A 17,620-nucleotide genomic window follows, 5' to 3' on the forward strand; every position below is an offset into this window, starting at 1 on the left:
TTATTTATATAGCTTTGCCAATTTTGCTTTTATCGTAAAACAAATAATAAAAAAAAAAATTATTTAAACAAAACAAAATTTTATTTTTTTCCAATATAATGATCTTGTGTTTTTAAATGGTGCCAAAAATATTATTAAATTATGATTTATGTGAAAAGTATCTGTCATATTTTATTGAATAAATTCAAATTGTTAATATTGTCCTTGAACTATTTTCCTTTTCAGTTTTTATTTGGAATAATTATCTATTTTAAATTTTAAATTTTAAACTTTTGTTATTTGTAGTTTAAGTAAGTAGTAACCTATTTATTATTAATATTGGCGATCTAACAAAAACTGAGTTCATTTTGTGTAACTTACAAAATTATAGCACGTCTAGTAGTTTATCCAGCTGTGGTTAAAGGATAAAAGGGACTATTATTTCTTGATTCATTATTTAAAATTATGATAGAGTGATGATTGTCCAGTGTATTTAATTTTTTATCTTCCTACTCCCTACTTATTGTACTTGCAACATAATGCTTGAGTAAATTATTTAACAAGAAAGATAACAATGTGAAATGAATCAATTTAATTATTAATAAGTAAAAATGTGATAATTCATAAAACCCATTCAATTCACTTGAAAGTGGTAGTCCATAATTGATAGAAATAATCTACTATAAATGTAATTAACTATTGAATGCTAATCACAAATTAAATTAAATTTTATGTGTGCAAATATGTATTAATATTTTATGTTATATAATTAAAGAAAGGTGGGCATTTTCATTTTACTTCAGGGTACATGTAGTTAATAATAAAATAGATAAAATTTGATCAGTGAAATTAGAGTTTGATTAATAAGTTCGCTAATTAATGATTTAATTTAATTACATATAAATAAATGCAGCCAATTTTCTAGACTACTTGTACTTCAGTATCTCCATAGATATACTACAATATCAATGGAAAAACTCCTTTTTTGATATAATTAAAATTTAATTGATATATTAGTATTTATAATTTATTAATATTGTCATTCAATTTGAATGGTATTGAAAATTGAAAATTTGTATTACAGCCATTTTATCACTTAAATATTCATAATAGAGAATATTTTTTTATATGTGGAATTTTTTTATTTAGAACTATTTAAAACGATTAGTAATTTTTATATTATTTATATTATTTTAGGGGGGAAAGTTTGAGGTTCATCATATTTTTTTGCATTCATAATGTTAAGAATTTTTTTTAATAAATCATAGTGATTGCGTTTTGAACACACACTGCCTATAATAACAGCTAAATGCTTTAGCATCGTGATTCTTCCGCGAATTCACATAAGTAAATAAGTTGCTAAGCTAAGCATAATCATGTTGCAATTAAAATTTTCCTACCTAGAGGAGAATTTGTAATAATTAGTAATTTCATTTTTTTTATTACTATTGATAATTAATATTTAATATCTTTATTAAATTACTTCTTTTACAAAAAATGGATCCATAAAGTTTAAGCAAAATAATATTTGTTGATTGAAAGGTTTTAACACATAAACATAATTTTGTAATTACTTATTACCATTCGCCGCCACTATTGTAAACCACTATAATATTAGCAGATCGATAAAAATATGCATAATAATATTAAAAATTAAATCTATTAATAAATTACACATAATAGTATAATGTTAAAACATTATATTATTTTCATTTATCTATTCTAATTATTTATCTGTTTCATATTATATCCTATTACTGCTATCACATTCAAGCTTCCGTGCTTATCAGTTACAATTATCACAAAAAAACTAATAAAAACTCAAGGAAATTAACGTGTTCTTAGAAAACCATGAAATTAAATATCAATACCTATTCACTATTCAGTGTATCACGCATTCGCGCATAACTTAAGTACTGCGTAGTGGTGATTTGTGACGAGGCCCTAGGTATGAAAATTGAAAAATTAAAATGTTGTATTTATGTATAGAAAGATGTTTATGTATGTTATATAGTCTTTATTGTACTAAAATTATTATTAGGTGTGTGTTTGGATATATGTCAAATATTATGGTAAACACTAAAAACTAAGTTCGAATTTTTATGTAAATAGAGCCAATAGAGGATAGGAAATTAACCGATTTTGACAAGTGTTTAGTATACCTCTAAAGATTTATTCCATTTTTATTTTTTTTCATACCTACCTATACTATTTTATATATTTTTATAAATAGATAATAAATATATGCTTAAAATAATTTATTTGCATGACTATCGTACACAGACAAAAATATAACAACACATATTATAGTAAAATCAAAACACATTCATTAATCCACTCAGAATTTAAAATACCAAACTGAATAAATCTCTAGAATTAATTACCTATCTGAAAATTATAGCATTGAATAGTCAATCAAATAGAAATATTATAAATATTAGTACACTCACTCAATATTTTAAAAATGGTTGTAAGCCAAAATAATTAAATAAATAATAATAACCAAATATTCTTGGGGGTAAGCCAGTTAACTTTTTAAATGAATAGTATTAGGACGCACTTGGGCTACATCAAAATATGATTTTTTTTCTTAAGTAGCTTCTTTTTCAGTATATTTCAGGGTGCATACAGTTATAGTTTTATAAATTATTAATGTGAATCTGTATGAAAATTAAATAAATTAATGAATTAAACTAAAATTGTAATACCTACATTAGTGAGATTCTATAATATTTGAGTTCAAAATATTAATCTTATTTACGTAATGTTACAAATAATTTTGTAGTTTTCTTGTAACACAAAATATTTTTATAGATTAAATTTATTTATAGTCTAGATCATATGTTATATAGACTACAAGAGTACCTATAAATGTACGATTTTATTTTAGGTAGGATCATAACATTTTAAATAATCATACGATTTGACTTTTCTAAAATAGATGCTATTAAAATTTTGAAAATTAAACTCACGCGTATATTTATTTACTTTTAATCATAGTTAGCGCTTGTTTGTTTGCTCGCATATAGATAGGTCTAGATACATCGCGAGTAGGTATACGATTAAATGCGACAATAACGCCCTTACCAAGTAAAAATGTTTTTTCGAATTCATAAAAAAAAAATTAATTATAATACGTGATACACGCACGTATAATAATAATAGCCATGGTCAATAGAACAACATCATCATTTTGTCGTTGCGTCGTGCCGTGTTGAGTGCGAGAGGGATTATTGTGGGAGTGGGACAAACAGCGCACCGGTTACATTGCTCACGCACAACGCGAACGCGATCCGATGGAGCTGGTCGTGGCGAACGCGACCGCGTCGTCACCGCTCGCGACTCCGGTGCTTCCGGTCCCGTCCGCCGTCCGTTCAACGAGCGTCGGCGTGCAGATTGCCTTTACCGGGCTGTCCGCGTTCGGAATTTTCGGCAACCTGCTGGCGCTGTTCATACTGCACCGGATCCGATCGACCAGCAACAAGAAACACGTGTTCATGTTGCGGTGTCTGGTCACCAACGATCTCGTCTTGCTCGTCGGTCGGGTGGTCCACATGTTCGTGAACGTCTCGTTGCCGTACACCAAGAAGAACGTGTGGTCCTGCCGGTTCAGCGTCCTGTGGCGGTTCTTCGGGCTGAACTCTGGGTGCGTGGCTCTCATGATGGCCGTCGAACGCTGGCTGGCGCTTACCAAACCGTTTTTTTACAAAAAGGTGCGTACCTAGTTGTCGCTGCTTCACGCGGTCGTAACTCTCGAGCCGTGCAAACAGTTGCGTCGTCTGTCGCGGCTAGTAGTCGCGGACTACTCGAGGTCCGCCCGATTCGAGGTAGATCACGGTTTAGTAAATTATACCGCGATCGCAATGGCCGATTAGAATCCATACTATACATGTATGAATATACAGTATACAGGAACATTAGGAACACAATACGACAGACGACGTAGCTGTGAGCCTGCAGGCTTTATAGAGCACGTTAAAAAAATGAGTAAATAACAAAAAAGTAGAATGTTTTTCATAGTTGTACATTAAAAGATGAAATGACCAATGATTACCAGCCGTGTAATCAATGTTATAGTTACTTGTGATAAGAAAAATAAAAATGTCCATCTACCAAAGTCGATACGTGCGTATCTATAAAACAAATGCTTTGAAATATACTTTAGAAATAAAACGTTGTACACGTTTTGCGTATTTAAAATCTTATTGAAACGTCAAAAGAATTTTGGGTTTATCGTTGTTTAGAATAGAAGAATCATACTACTGTGTTCATTTAGTTTATTGCAAGTTAAAGATTTTTATACTTTTGGATACATTTTATTTTTCAAACTGATTATTAGGTGAACTACCTTCCAATTTGAATCTATGCCTACTACAATGTTCAACAAAATATATAATTAAATTTATTCTGGAGTACTACCTATTAAGTGACAAAATTTTGATATTTTTATTGATTTACATACAAATTTAAAAAAAAAATATGGGTCATTGAGATAGACATGTTAAATTTAAATTTAATGATATATTATATCATTGTATACGAATATCGATTCTAAAAGGAGACATTATGTCAGTAGTCGGTATATCAGCCTAATCACTTAGTTTATTTCGTGTTAAAGTTTTTAATGAAGTAATTTATTTTACAATTAGTATTACAGAGTGTTGTATTAATTTTTGATAATAGCGTTGAATTTGGAAATATTATTGTGTGTTACAATAAATATTAACATTTTGATGTCAGTAAAAAATGTTAATGTTTTTTGTTTTTATTAATTTCATAATGTTTTTTGGGTTTATAAATTAAAGTAGATTATATCTTTTTGTAATAAATATTATCATATTATCACTCATAATACGAGTGGTCGCGACCGACGATAGTGATCATGCGAATAATTTATTATATTATGTTTAATGTTTCTTCTACTTGTCACTCATCACTCAAACATTATTAACCTAACCTAACCTAACCTATGCTACCACGCATTTCGAATACATTGTATATTAATAAATTATAAATAAAATACGTTTACTACTGACCATAAATTAATCAAACAAATATATTAGTGCATTGTTATTGGTTTAATTATATAAAAAAAATAATAATTTTAATCTAGATTTTATTATTTTCTAGCCAGGAATGGGCAAGATAATCAAAAGTCAGTATCGCGAAACTAGATACTTGGATTTAGAGTATTGAGATAATAGATACAAAATACAATTGTTTCTAAAAATATTAGATACTTGTATCGAAGATACTGCTCAACCCTGTTTCTTACTTAGTTCACAAACACTAAACCCACTTGATCTCACATTCTCATCTCTTCACATGCAAATAGACAATGGATTCAATAGAACTTTAATAACTTGAATTGGTTGGGGACAAAAAAAAATCGAGGTAGGTGCTTATAGAAAATATTTTATCAGACAACACAATACTTAATTTATAAAAAATTTCAAAAAAGTATTCTATAGTAATAATTTATAATTCTAGTAGTATAAAATTCTAAAAAATTGGCTATTCCTGATTATTTTTTTTACTATAGATCAGTGGACGGTAACTTTTTTGAAATCTTGGGCCACATTCACAAATAAGTTTAAATGGATTTATGAGAGTATTTTGTGATTGTAAAACTATAATTTCTATTTGAAGATCAATAAGAATTTAATTAATATCTATATTAAATGTATTTGAGAGTAGTGTTAAATATTGTGAACATTGTTTAAAATCTTAAAAGCGTTTATTAAATTCATGTTGAAGTGTCGAAATATCTTCATCAAACTTAATTATCGAAAACGAGGATTTCGACGGTTTAAATAACTTATATATATTGGAAAATGTGTTAGTTCATTTAATTCAATATGAGACTGTAAAAGTTTTGACTTAGCTTCAAACAATTTAATATGAGACCACGGATCAGGAATGAATTGATTTTTACCTTGATGTTTTATATTAAGATCATTTATATACTTTAATATATCAACGAAAAATAGCATAGGTACACTATACTACACACATAATGTTATATTTTATCACGACTGATTAAATGAAATGTGCAGTTAAATTATTTTTATTGAATATGTTTGAAATTTTGTTATACACATGTAGTTATAGGTATAATATGAAATTAAATTTCGTTAAACGGGCCACTTAAAAAGACGTGCGGACCGGATGCGGCCCGCGGGCCTTCGGTTGCCGACCACTGCTATAGATAATATAATTATAATTGAACCAAAATATAAATTTATTAATAATGCACAGTAGATAAACGTTAATTAAATATCAGCCGGAAATCTATTGAATTTATGGATCGTGCCTTTTGATTTTTGAATATTATACTATAAAGATTAGAGTGGTCTGATTACAATCGTTAATTTATGCATATTCATGTCGTATCCATGTCGCGTTTGATGTTTCGCGTAATGAACAACGTTTACGTCTATTTTTTGAAATAGAACCGTGATTTCTTCACTTCGCGTAATTACACAATATTGATTACATTTTTTGAATATTATACTAAATTGAACTTATTCCGTCATTTGGATGTTCTCATATAATGAATTAAAAAACTTTAATTTATATTTTAATTTTATTCTATATTATAACGAGCTAAACAATAAATTTGATGTTTTACACTTAATTTAATTATTATATATTACTATATTTAATTAACTGCATTACTAAAGATGAACTTTGTCCAAATTGAGAATATTCTGGCCTAATTTCCGTGGGAGATCCTTGATAAATTATAAAATCATAAATCATTCCAGATATTCCACATAAACAAAATAATTTTACGCCCCATTTGGTTGGTTTGTTTTTAATATATTGTTTTACATTTAATTGTCCCTTAAAAGGAACCATTTGTTCATCAACACTGAATGTTGGTTCTAGCTGTAAACTAGCACAATATTTTCGTATAGCTTCATATAAAGGCCTCACCTTCCAAAACCTATCATTAGTATTCGGGTCTTTATCGATTATAAAATGTAAATTATTTCTCAATTTAAAAAATCTATTTGAAGTCATATTTTCCGAAATTAATGGGACGGCGAATTTTGGCTCCCAGTACATACGCACTCGTGGTAAACCAAGATTTCCCATCAAAATATTTATGCCTATAAACGTTTTCAATTCCGCTACTGTAGTAGGAGGAAAGTTTGGTACATTATTACGAACAGCGAATAAATTTGTGTTAAAAACAGCGGTTTTTAATAATTCGTCTGAAAAATAATTACTAAACAATTGAAGTGGAGAAGATAAGTCGAAAGTTATATTTAGATGTGGTTCAAAAATATCAAAAGGTAGAGTTATGTATTCACCACGAATCCAAGTAACATTTTTTTTTGTCAGTCAAATCTTGTTTGGTGAAATAGTCGCTAGATGACACGGAGGAAGTAGGAACAACATTTTGAATATTATCTACTATATTTTCGTCAACTGCGTTTTCGTCGATTTCGACTTAAATATTTTCACCCATATCATCAAAATCTTCATTATTAGTTAAAAAGTCTGACAATAAAAAGAAACCATGAGTATTAAAATTGAAAATTGTATGAAATAAAATATTACAGAATGTAGTAAAAAGTAACATAATTTAGTATAAAACATAAATTACCTTCAAGTAATTTTAAATCCTCGTGACAATAATTATTTCCCAAATCATCGTCGTTAGCAAATTCCTCGATGTCGGAGTCATCACCATTTTCAAGTAAATTTAAAATATCATCGTCTAATAATTTACGTCAATCTTGACGAATCATATTTATTATATTTATACAACTTTAAAAAAAAAATAAAACAGTTATCACTATTCCGGAGCGTCACAATGTCCTTTACAGAGTACACGTACATAACGCACGATAACGTTCGATCGAATAAAAATTTTTAATATCTAACCCACAGATTGAATTCAGAAATACATATATTATTTATAAAAATAATCAACAATACTAAAAAGCGATAAAGATTAGGATAAATGACAAAACAAAAATGTACAATAATAGCATGTTTACGCTATTATAATAACGGAATAACGCAGATTAATACTAAAAATTCAGCCAATGAAGATAATAAGATAATAGGCGAAGCAACCGGGCAAATAAGAAATATATACTTGTCCTCTGGAGAGTACACTATGACTGAACACAGTTCCATATCATATTTGTCTATAAAGCTTATGGAAATCAAGTGTCCTCTTTATTATTATTTTTTTGAAAATATTTTACAAATAGGGTACTTTTAAACAAAACTATTATCAATTTAAATTTTAAACAAATATTTGATTTATGACAAAATTAAAATCGATATTTTAATTTTATTGGTTTAATTTAATGGTTATAGGATATACAAATATAATTAGAGTTTCTTAAACAACTTTAATAATTTAATGGATGACTGATGAAGGCATCAAATAATTTTATATATTTTGTACATTTTCTACCAATTATAATTTTTATCACATAATAAAAATCGAAATCAATATTAACTGTAAAATGTATGTGATTTCAGTACATTAGCCTACATTTAATCAAAGGAATGATGGCTATACTTTGTTTTGAAATATTGTGTTTAATGTGTGCACCATACTTTGGATTTGGATATGGTCGTTACTGGGACGAGAAATCGTCAACGTGTGTGGGTTATCGAAATGCCAAGAAGACTTTGGACGTGTTACACGTTTATGTATATTTAGGTCATGGTAAGTAAGTAATCTTATCTCCTGGTTTTAGGCAATATAGCTAATTAATAATATATAAACAATATAACAACAACACATGGTTTGACATTATTTAAAATAAAATTTATACACTCCTTCATTTGCGTATAATATAATATAATTATAATTACCTACCAGAAATACATACATTTTAAAAGGAATTCGATGTCCGTATTATAAGTAAGCGTATAATATAATACTTTATTTTACTATAAATAATATATTGCAGTTTATTGTGTATTCTAAATTAATGTCTTATCAAAAATATCATAAAAATGTTTAATTTGAATCATGAGTTTTATTTAAAATTATATAATTGGTTGTAAACCACATAATAGAATGCAAACGAAAATAAATAATTTAAATGTAAATTATTATTGATTGCAGGTAAAAATTAAGCTAAGCATTTAGACAAAATTAGATTTGAATTTTTATATAAAATAAAATATTTATAATATTTTGATTTTTGAGCTATTTATAGTTTTGAGACATTTTTGATTTTTAACATTTTTTTCAATAACTGTTAATAAAAAATATTTTTGATTGGTTAAAAATGTTGTATAAAGAACTTTATCAAATTTCAAAAATATTTTTTTACAAGTAGTAGATTTTATGATAATGAGGAATTTTGAAAAAATCATGAACATATACAAATCAAATAGTTTAAAATTCCTAAAAATTTTCTTTTATTTACATCTAAGATTTAAAAGTTTAATTAGAGATTCCTTATAATTTCTTCAACCCATAATAAAAATTAATGTTTTTGTTATTTTAATATAGGTGTATTTTTATGCTTTGCAATAGTCTACACGAACTTGGCTGTTATGAAAGCACTGTGCATGAAAAATAGTCCTCACAACCAGCATATTGTGACAATAAGACGCACCAACCAAGAATCGTCATTGCCTTGCAACATAGCTACCAAAGAAGAAAGATCATTCGGTTGGCTCATGTTTTTGCTGTGCGTTACGTTTATCATTTGTTGGGTTCCACAAATGGTTAGTGTAATAAATAACACGTTATAAAACAATACATTAATAGTGATATTGAATATTGGTCTATTGTTTAAAAACTTTTGTGTCATTTAATATTAGTAATTCACGCGACACATTTGGACTTCCTTGGTGACACACCGGTTGAGTACCACGGATTTAGAAAACTGTGCGTATACTAACCAGTACAGCCGTGTTTGTGCTTTGTACCCGTATTTATAATCGCGGACTTACTTCTCACGTCGGTAACGCAGTGACTGACGGTAACATTTGGAAAAATCCATTATTATACAAAAATACACGGCAGTGCTGAGGAAAACTCATCGCCACAATGGTATCGGTGGCGGTTATCGTTATTGTCGGTGGTGGTTGTTGTTCCTCACGATTTATTTCTTTTGATTCTGCCGGTGCTTTTTTAATTTGTTATGATTTTTAACCATTTAGTTTGCATCAGTAACTCAATTTAAGTTACCTATACAATATGATCCCGAAATTTGACATTATCATATGCGCATAATAGTAAAATATTAATTTATCGTTAATGCGCGTGTGGTTTCCAAGAATAGATCGCATGTCCAAATTTGCACGTTATGTTGTGCCTTGTGCAACCAGTACATGCCATTGGACAGACCCGGACTCCATTTAATCCAGCTGCGCAGTTGTGATTAGTAGACTCTTTATAGATCTCTCGACGCCAAACGTAAACATATACAATGACAATCGGCATGCTAGCCTAACCTAACCTATTCGCTCACATATATCGTCTGTTGGCACTCTTATTTTAAGACAGTTATACAGTGTAAATTATAATACATAATACTAGCTCAATACTATTTTAAACAATGTACATAATGCTTAGAAAAGGTATTGTAAATTTTGAAAGATCATATTTTATTTCGAAAAAAATTGTCATACGATATAAACTGTTTACCAACAATTATTGTAAACAACAGGTTCGCAGGAATATTTTTCGGGTATATTGAATATCACATCACTTTAAATTTTTGATGTGATCTCCACCATAGACTATAACGACGCATATTTGATACACGAAAAATGCTTTTTGTTGAGTTGTGTTGTCATCACGTTAGGAATTTATAGGAAAAAAAAACCATTCTTTCCCATCACTCGTGTTGGTATACAAAGAAGTATCTACCAATAGCTAAAAAAAATTTTTGAACTATCCTTAGAAAATGTTATGTGCCAGACTCGTATAGCTTGATTACTTTCCGCTCCATGATTTTTTTAAATTCTACTCATCTTTTATAGACCCCCTGAATTATTTATCTATATTCTGTATTAATAAAAGTTAATATTTGTGTATTACAATGTTTATTTTTATGTAAGCAAAAAATTATTCAATTTTCGTGAGTCAAAACGAAATTTATAATATGTTAGCTAGGATGACTTACATGGTAAGTAATTTACTATTAAAGTTGAAATCTCATCTTATCTCGAGAAATATACTGATATACCTAAATTTATTGAAATTGAAATAGTAGTTTTTAAAATTAACATTGAAAACTCATTTCATATTTATACGTTTGTATGCTTTTCGACAGATATCGATACCATTATCTAGGTTTGTCGAGGATGAGTCGGAAATTCGGCCGTTTATCATTACCACAGAAATGCTGTTGGTTATACATTTAGCGCTTAACCCATATCTGTATGTGCTCCAGCACTGGACGTTAGTAAAGACCATCTTCTTGAGCTCGAAGATCAATAATAACGTTAATTCTAGTAGCACGAGTGGAACTCTAGAAGTCTATGAAAACAGCGAAAAAGTATTATCAGAGCAGCCTCTCTAATTCCGATGTACGATGGCTGTAGTTTGCTGTTTATAAGTATGTATAAGCGTGTATTTGGACATAAATGCATAATAAAATACAATTGTAATATATATACATATTATACACGCACACACACAATTATATGTGTTAAGATGATATTATATTAATATTTTTCATTTTTGGAAAATTACCAGTGAATGTGCTTGTGATTGTGTGCCAAATATATATACGAATATGTATAATATTGAATTTATATATATGTAAAATAATTGAACATACGTTCAATAACAAATTTATTTTCCAATTACAGGATAAAGTCTAATGAAAAATTATATTTTTGTTCTAAATGATATATAATACATCATATATTAACTCTGCACTAAACAAGTTAGCATTAGTTTTTATACCATATTTTGATTACTTTTATAATTTTATCTCGGTGATAATTTTATTTAACTTGGTGTAAGACAATAATTTATAGTTCTTAATGAAGATAATATTTTTTTAATAAGCGATATTGGTGTTTGATATTGGTATTCGTACATGCGTCATTCGGAATTTGTATCGTATATACTTTAGTGATCGTTTCATATGTGATAAATGTAATGTAAAGTGTATACTGAATTAAGTATTGAAATTGACTAAAAAAATTCAAAAAAAATATCATAATGGAAATGGTAATTCGTTTATTTTAGCCAATGGACAGATATAGACAATCCAAAATGTTAAAAAAATGTGGTAATACACCGATGTATTTATGAAAATTGTCTTTCTAGTCTGCTTGTTAATGATTATGTTACAATAATTATTACTATGTTTCATGATCATAATCGTGAAATAAATCAAGAGCAAGATAGTTTAAAAATAATAAAAGTTCAATGAATGATTATTTGCAGGTAATGGGACTTTCTTTTTATGCTAGCCACAAAATATAATTTTTAAATACACGTGTAACATACCATGACATTGTGAACTAACTGTACGATGTTCTTCGAAGAACCTCGTCATGGTATGTAGTATATTAGTAAATTTGTAGTTATAATTCATAATATGTTTTAATTTTGTACGAACAAAAATAATATTGATTATAGATTATGTCATTTATATACTATAATAATTTAGAACAAAAATTCAAAGAAAAATATAATTTTTAACCAAGCCAACGATGGTAAATTGTTGTCAGTTCTAATTCTGTAATTGGGAGAATTTATTTGAATTAACATTTAGTTATTAAATGCTTATATATGAAAATTATAAAATATATGACTTATTGTAACTGTACATTTTATATAATGTAGTATATGTATAAATTTTTTTTTTGTTATTTACCAATAAATTATATTATATTATGTTTTTATTTATTTTCCATACACCATGCGATATATTATATTATATTTAATTTATTTTTATGAAAAATAAAAATATAATGAAATATATATATATATATTATAATATACCAGTATAATTGTATATTATATATTATAAATGGCTTTGTGTTACCTTTAAGGTATAATTATTATGAAATTATATCCTTATTATATTATTTTACAACAATTCATTACGACATAGATTATTACATTTAAATAGCGTGTTATTTTAAAACATAAACTCAGACTGATAGGCAACTTTACACGAACAAGACAAAATCGTTGCTCTCCTAATATTTTAATAATTTCTGGCAGTGAAAATTCAACATTTTATCAACTTGGTCATTAGTGAAAAATTATTGAATTGTTGATTCTTCAAACATTTACTACTGAACTATCCTTAATAGTACACCATATTTTTGTTCCAAGCTTTTGCAATCCTTTATGTTTTGTTTCGTGATTACACAAATTGTGTTTGGATCTATAGGTTCTAAAGTTTCGGTACCCAGAATACAATGCATTTATTAAATTATTTCAAAATCGTCTACTATTTTTCAATCAAAAATAATTTTAAATTGAAATCTAAAAGAACATTTTACCGTATTCTATTATCTATCTTGATTATTTTTTTTGCATCTATAATTTGACTTCCGTTTCCTCACGTTCACGTTGAATTAATATTTTCTTACTTGAATCGCATAATTGGCAGATAATTTTATAATTTTCAGCAATTCCTGATAAAAGCAATCTCATTTAAACTTTACAAATACTGCAGGGAATTGAACGTTTTTCAATTTTCTTGATTTGAGATTTGTGTTCGAGATCTTTTTCCGTTGTTAATTACTTTAACATATCAAATGGTAAATTTGATGTAATACTTTCGTTTATAAAATATTATACTCAATTATATATTATAATTTAATAAATATTATATAGTTTATTGGTAAATAACAAAAATAATTGTTTTATAATAATCACACAAATTACACAATATAGGTATTGTCTATTTCATGAAATGGATGTCCATTTAATGTATTTTCGTCAAAATTCATGATTTGGATGAATTTTACAATCTAAATATTATACAGTTCATAAAATGAGTAGTTTCACTATATGGACGTGATATAATATATAGTATATACACTCATTATTTAATGCGCAATCTTGTAGTAATTAGTTAATTAGTGGGATCGAAAAAGGGAAAAGTGCGTGATTGTATTGCACTGCATCTCAATATCATTTATTTTTAAGGCATCTTAAAAAATGTTCACCAAATAACTTTCATGATCTTATACCAGAAAATGTGTATCTCCTCTCATGAAACCAATTTTTAAAATTTTGCAGTTTAAAAAGATGTTTGCGCAGGGATTTGCTGGCTCATGAAAAACAAATATTATTTTGTTTACGGGAAAATCGACATTGATGTTCCTCGTTTTGTAAAGAAATTCTGTCACAAAGATATTTGGAATATTTTTTGAATGTTATTTCAAACTACCACTAAAATTTCTGATCGATTCTTTAAAAGAACTATCTTTGGAACTTTGTTATTAGATTTGTTTAGATTTTTTTCGTAGCTTATATTGTTGGTTTTCATTGAACAAATAAAATCAAATTTATCATGTCATTTAACTATATTAATTACTTTATGTATCAGTACATTTTATTATACCTATGTGAAGTTAATATTTTATATGTTATGTTATATTATTGTAATTAAATAATGATTTCGAGCGGAGACCGTCTATCAACCTTTATCACTAAGTATATTGTAGGTATGTTATATTTGTTGATACTGCTATTAGTTAAAGTAATTAATTTCACTATTAGTTATATAGAAAGTTGAATTCATTTTTGATGAAAACGTTGCAGTTAAAAAGACCTATCATTGTGTTTTATAGTAAATGTTAACTTTTTGTTGTTAACATTATTTGTTTTTATTGTTAATAATATAAATACATTTATATTTACAATTACATTTTATGTAAGTTTTGGTCCAATTACTGTTGTATATTATGAATATTATTGAATTTTGCTTTATTAATAAAATAGTGTAGGTACTAAATTTTAATTCAATGTCATACTCATATTATATAATGTATAATTATTGTATACGAAAAAAAATTCTTCGCTGAAACTGATTATTAACCTATATGACTTAATATATTCCATGGTATGTTTTTTGATATATCTATTAAAGTAATTAATTTTTTTATTGGTTTTACGGTATTTTTGCTTAAAACATTGAATTTATTATTTTATTAGTATTGAATTATTACAATATATGTTTTTTTGTTTATACCATATATTATCATTATTAACTTTTGTGTTATTACACCTTACTATTTTAAAGCAGTGTGATCAATTTATAACAGATTCATCGAATAAATTGTTATCTTATAATGTATCTTTTTATTTTAAAAACAGCATTGTGTATTAGTAAATTCATAATATAGATGTAGAAAATTAAAGTTTCCATGAATAATGTTTTGAATAAAACTTACATTGTTTTTCATCGTTTAACTATGTAATTTTGTCCAAATTTGTACTTCAAATGTTTAAAAAAAATATTTGAATTTATTAATTAAATAGATTTTTGTTGGTTTTACTATGAACAAAATGAGGGGTATTGTCTTAAACTTTCAAACTATGGCTATAAAAATTGAATATTTTATAAATTATTTACTACAAAATACTTATAGTTAGTAAATTACTGTGATTTCGAGGAATTATGTCAAATTTTGAATATAATTATGATGAATTTGATACATTATTATTATAGTTATCGGAATTTATTGATAGTAAAATTACAATTCTTTATTGTGCTTTATTATCTTTCAATATTATTAATGATTTTATGAATAGAATGAGGGATATTTTAGATAGAGAAAAAGTATATTATTGACTATAATGATTATTGTACTATAATTATGGAATATAAATATTAATATTAATAGTTAGTTAATAATTATTTTATAGGTAATAGATATGTCTCATGACAGTTATAAAACGTATATAAAAATTAAATATAGGTACATGTTAACTAAAATGTCTTTTATAAATAATAATTCTTATTTAGACTATATTTAAGCTAAGAAACTCGATCAGGACTTAAGAATATAATTTCAAACAAATTGAAACATTTGTCAAATAACTCAGATAACCGAATATTTAAAAATAGTAATAGCTATACTATTGTCAAGGTTCAGAACAAAATTTTAATACTAGAAATAATCTTCAAAATGTAAAAAATTTAAACTATATAAGTATTATTTTGTATGTAAAGTATACTAAAGAGGAACATTTGTTTACTTTTACAATATAACTACAGAACTGATGTAAATAAGTATGTTAATTTTTTTATTATGAGTATCTATTAATGTAATTGAGAAAGCAAGCAGTATCAAAAATGTAAATTCTAAAAATTTCAGAATAATAAATAATAGATAAAAAAAAAAAATATTAATCTAAAAATTCATTTTAGTATTTCTTATAACTATGTTAAATTTAATAAATCTTAATATATGTATACTTTATAATAATTTATTATTGAAATAAATTTAATACAGTTATAAGAAAAGCTAGAATGAATTAATTTCTACAAAAATAAGTTTTTTAAATTCTAAGTTATAACGTAGCTTAAAAATAACTTAACAGTAAGAATACTGGCATATTTTTGGTAGTTTAGTAGTTGGAGATTTGGAAATAAAGTCTATGATTTGTAAAAGTATCCTCTTGATTTAGTAAATAAAAATCAAAGCATTTTTGTCACCCTAAAAGTGATAATTAATAACAGAAAGAAAAAAAATACAAATCATTGTAAAATCAATACATTTGTTGCTGTACAGAATATAACATTAGTAGTTATCATTACAAGTAAGTACATATATTTTTATTTCTTATTTTCATCACTACTTTCTATACTTTCTTTAATGACCCAGTAATGGTAGATAGGTAAGAATTATAGGTATATTATATAACAAAAGAATTTTATTTTACAAAAATGAAACATTTTAAATAATATAAATTATTAAATATTTCACAAAATATAACAAAATATTTGCAGACCAATGACGTATAAAGTTGCAATGTAATAACCTGTGTAAAATCATTATGTACTATGTATAGATACTCTATATTTAGACAAATTCAATTTTCAATTTATTTTGGAACGTTTTTCAGCATAAATAACGTTAGATGCTTACCACGAAAAAGAAATGCTATGTCGCCGTAGTAAACAGTAAATTGCATATGTAGGCTAAATCCTAATAACGGAAGAAACATTTAAGAAACTAGTAAATCTGAACGAAAACAAAAAGATTTGTTTGCTGGGCTTTCAAAATTCTATTGAGTATAGTGATGAAAAAAAAGTGACAGACGTCAAGAACATAAAGTAGTTTAAACGACACTAGTAGATGGCACTGTTGTATTAGTCCCGTCCAGATGACTCCATAATTTTATTTTGTGAGATAATAGTGGTGTAGTATAATGATGGTGACTGGTGAGGGCACCAAATATTACAAACTTGCATAATTTTATCAACCACAAGTTCACAATAATTAGTTAGTACTAATAAAAAAATCAGCTTAACCTTTTTTTTTACTAATTAGATAGACTTATAGTGTAGACGTAGTGAAGTTATTATCAATATTTTTTGGAAAATTTGTACTTATTTGATTTAGCAATTGATTTTTAAAATCGTATTACAAATTTTTTTGTAATTTTTTTGACTGAAAATATCAAATAAATACCTACAGTACCTAGAACTGTAGATAT

The 17,620-nt window shown here is 26.5% G+C and overlaps 1 protein-coding gene across 2 annotated transcripts; it reads left to right on the top strand.

Moving 5' to 3' along the window:
* Positions 1-3,194: 3,194 nt before the first annotated feature.
* LOC112597628 (prostaglandin E2 receptor EP4 subtype-like) lies at positions 3,195-14,466 on the top strand. 2 transcript variants are annotated; one of them, XM_025343751.1, is made up of 5 exons: positions 3,276-3,692; positions 8,488-8,677; positions 9,476-9,693; positions 11,250-11,534; positions 14,192-14,466. In XM_025343751.1, the coding sequence occupies exons 1-4, from the start codon at positions 3,276-3,278 to the stop codon at positions 11,496-11,498; spliced, it is 1,074 nt and encodes a 357-aa protein (XP_025199536.1). In that variant the 3' UTR covers positions 11,499-11,534; positions 14,192-14,466. The 2 variants fall into 2 exon arrangements, with proteins under 2 accessions (XP_025199545.1, XP_025199536.1); XM_025343760.1 differs by lacking the exon at positions 14,192-14,466 and having other exon boundaries at positions 3,195-3,692; positions 11,250-11,721.
* The last annotated feature ends 3,154 nt before the right edge of the window (positions 14,467-17,620 follow it).

This window comes from Melanaphis sacchari, unplaced genomic scaffold (assembly GCF_002803265.2).
Source record: "Melanaphis sacchari strain LSU unplaced genomic scaffold, SCAv2.0 Contig0_pilon_pilon, whole genome shotgun sequence".
Lineage (NCBI taxonomy): Eukaryota > Metazoa > Arthropoda > Insecta > Hemiptera > Aphididae > Melanaphis > Melanaphis sacchari.